Here is a 2,551-nt window from a genome sequence, read left to right on the forward strand (position 1 = left end):
CAGAGAAACAGAAGCAATTCTTCCATTTCTTTGGTCGTTGACTTGTTTTCTTAATTTATGGCGAAAAGGCATCGATGGCGAGAATATAATACGTGATGCCCTGCTCTGTTCTTCTCATTCAGTTCTGCTGTTTTGGCAGTTGTTGGAAGCCTGGGAAACGAACTTCTGCTTCTGAAATTTTCAATCTAAAACCTCCACAAAGCCCTTTCTTTCTTTCTTCTTTCTCCTCGTCTTCTTCGCTAGCTCATGCTTGAAGCTTGAAGCTTGAAGCTTGAAGCTTGAAGCAAACCTCGCACAAGATGCGCGAGGCTTCCCCGTGCAAATGCGACAATCATAATGATCGGCCTGGCCTCCTAACTTGGCCTTTCGTCGTCGTCCAGGTCCTGGTGTCGTCGGAGGCGCATCCTGTGCTCCGGGACGAGCCGCTTGGCTCGGCAGGCTTAGTCTTTCAGGAGGGGAAGGCCATACTTGGCCTCTCGCTGCCGATAGTCTTGGCCGGCCTCCTCCTCTACTGCCGCTCCATGGTCTCCATGATTTTTCTCGGCCGACTCGGTGACCTGGCGCTCGCCGGCGGCTCGCTGGCCATCGGCTTCGCCAACATCACTGGGTACTCTGTTCTTTCCGGCCTCGCCATGGGTATGGAGCCGATATGCGGCCAGGCCTTTGGCGCCCGCCGCTACCACCTCGTCGGTCTCTCCCTTCACCGATCGGTCCTCCTCCTCCTCTCCGCCTCCCTCCCCATCGCGCTTATCTGGTGCTACATCCGCCCTCTCCTCCTCCTCCTCGGCCAGGATGCGGACCTCGCAACGGCTGCCGCCTCCTACCTCCACGCCTGCCTCCCGGACCTTGTCCTCCAGTCGTTCGTCCACCCTCTCCGCATCTACCTCCGCACCCAATCCATCACCCTCCCGCTCACCGCGTGCGCGGGCCTAGCCGTCGCACTCCACCTCCCGATTAACTACCTTTTGGTCTTCGTCCTCGACCTTGGCATCGGCGGGGTGGCCTTGGCCTCTGTTTGGTTCAACTTGAACGTCGTCCTGTTCCTCCTGATTTACATCTACTTCTCTGGCGTTCACCAGAGAACTGGCGGACTAAGCTTGGGAATAGAATGCTTGAAGGACTGGCGGTCGCTCCTTGACTTGGCCCTCCCCAGCTGCGTCTCTGTGTGCCTGGAGTGGTGGTGGTACGAGATAATGATCATCCTCAGCGGCCTTCTGCTAAACCCGCAGAGCACTGTAGCCTCGATGGGAATTCTGATACAAACCACCTCCCTCATCTACATTTTCCCCTCCTCGCTCAGCTTCAGCGTGTCGACGCGCGTCGGCAACGAACTCGGAGCAAACCGGCCCGACGGCGCCCGGCGTGCAGCGGCTATCGGGATCTGGTGCAGCGCCGTGGCCGGCCTCATCGCGTTCGCTTTCGCTACTTCGGTGCGCCACGTGTGGACCAGGATGTTTACTGGCGACGCGGCGATCCTTTGCCTCACCGCGGAGGTGCTGCCGATCCTTGGCCTTTGCGAGCTCGGGAACTGCCCACAGACGACAGGGTGTGGAGTGTTGAGGGGCAGTGCGCGGCCCAAGCTAGGGGCCAACATAAACTTAGGTGCCTTCTACGCCGTCGGCATGCCTGCGGCTGTTGGCCTCGCGTTTTGGACACCGCTCGACTTCAGAGGACTCTGGCTGGGGCTGCTTGCGGCGCAGGCCACCTGCGTCGCGTTGATGCTCGTCGTCATCAAAAGGACGGACTGGACTGCGCAGGCCGAACGGGCCCGGCTTCTCACCGGAGCTTACCCTGCCGAAGACGAGGAGGGCGAGGAGAAAGCGACGTTAAGACAAGTCAAGGCAACGGAATCAGGAGACGAGACTAAAGGCTTGGTCACTATAAAAATGGAGCAATGAGTTAATGTTGCTGTCGTTTTTTTTTTTAAATAAATAAATAAATAAAAATCTTAATTCTCTTGTTTGAAAAAAGGAATCCTTCTAGAATTCCTAAATTGTCTGTTTATCAGCCAACCCCGCCCTCACCTGACTCATTTTTTCTCCAACCGCGTCTACACTACCTGAAATTTTGAACCACCATCCAAATGTTACAATTCGCATATAACCTTTATCTCTCCCTGTCTAATCCCCCTCCACACTAGACCTGACCACGGTTCGACGATTCGGAATCGTCGATTCGACGGTTCGGAATCGTCGATTCGACGGTTCCAGGTAGATCGACCCTTAACCTTAACCGTCCAAGACGGTTACGGTTCACGGTTCAGAATCGCCGATTCACGGTTCAGAACCGCCGGTTCACGGTTCGTCACAGTTCACCACGGTTCAAGATTAATATGTTAAAAAAAATTAAAAATTAAAAATTAAACATTAAACATTAAAAATTAGAAATTAAAATTTATTAAAAAAAGGGCTTGCACTTATTTAAGTTGCCTACGCATCCCTTTAGGGGAATCAAAGTCCACGTAGTTCTTTTACATTTTTATCCTTTTACATTTTCATTCACTTCTATTTCCTGTTCCTGTCGTATTTGTTCCTTCAGTATCAAAATCTTC

General features: G+C 53.2%; 1 protein-coding gene across 1 annotated transcript; it reads left to right on the forward strand.

Moving 5' to 3' along the window:
- The first annotated feature begins 299 nt into the window (after positions 1–299).
- Positions 300–1,898, forward strand: LOC121972455 (protein DETOXIFICATION 49-like). The gene has a single exon (XM_042524123.1). The coding sequence runs from the start codon at positions 300–302 to the stop codon at positions 1,896–1,898; it is 1,599 nt and encodes a 532-aa protein (XP_042380057.1).
- Positions 1,899–2,551: the final 653 nt, after the last annotated feature.

Source organism: Zingiber officinale, chromosome 4A (assembly GCF_018446385.1).
Source record: "Zingiber officinale cultivar Zhangliang chromosome 4A, Zo_v1.1, whole genome shotgun sequence".
In the NCBI taxonomy this organism is placed as follows: Eukaryota; Viridiplantae; Streptophyta; class Magnoliopsida; order Zingiberales; family Zingiberaceae; genus Zingiber; species Zingiber officinale.

Bases quoted from the DNA above. Each gene is read 5' to 3' on its own strand.
- LOC121972455 (XM_042524123.1), top strand. From the start codon at position 300: ATGCGCGAGGCTTCCCCGTGCAAATGCGACAATCATAATGATCGGCCT.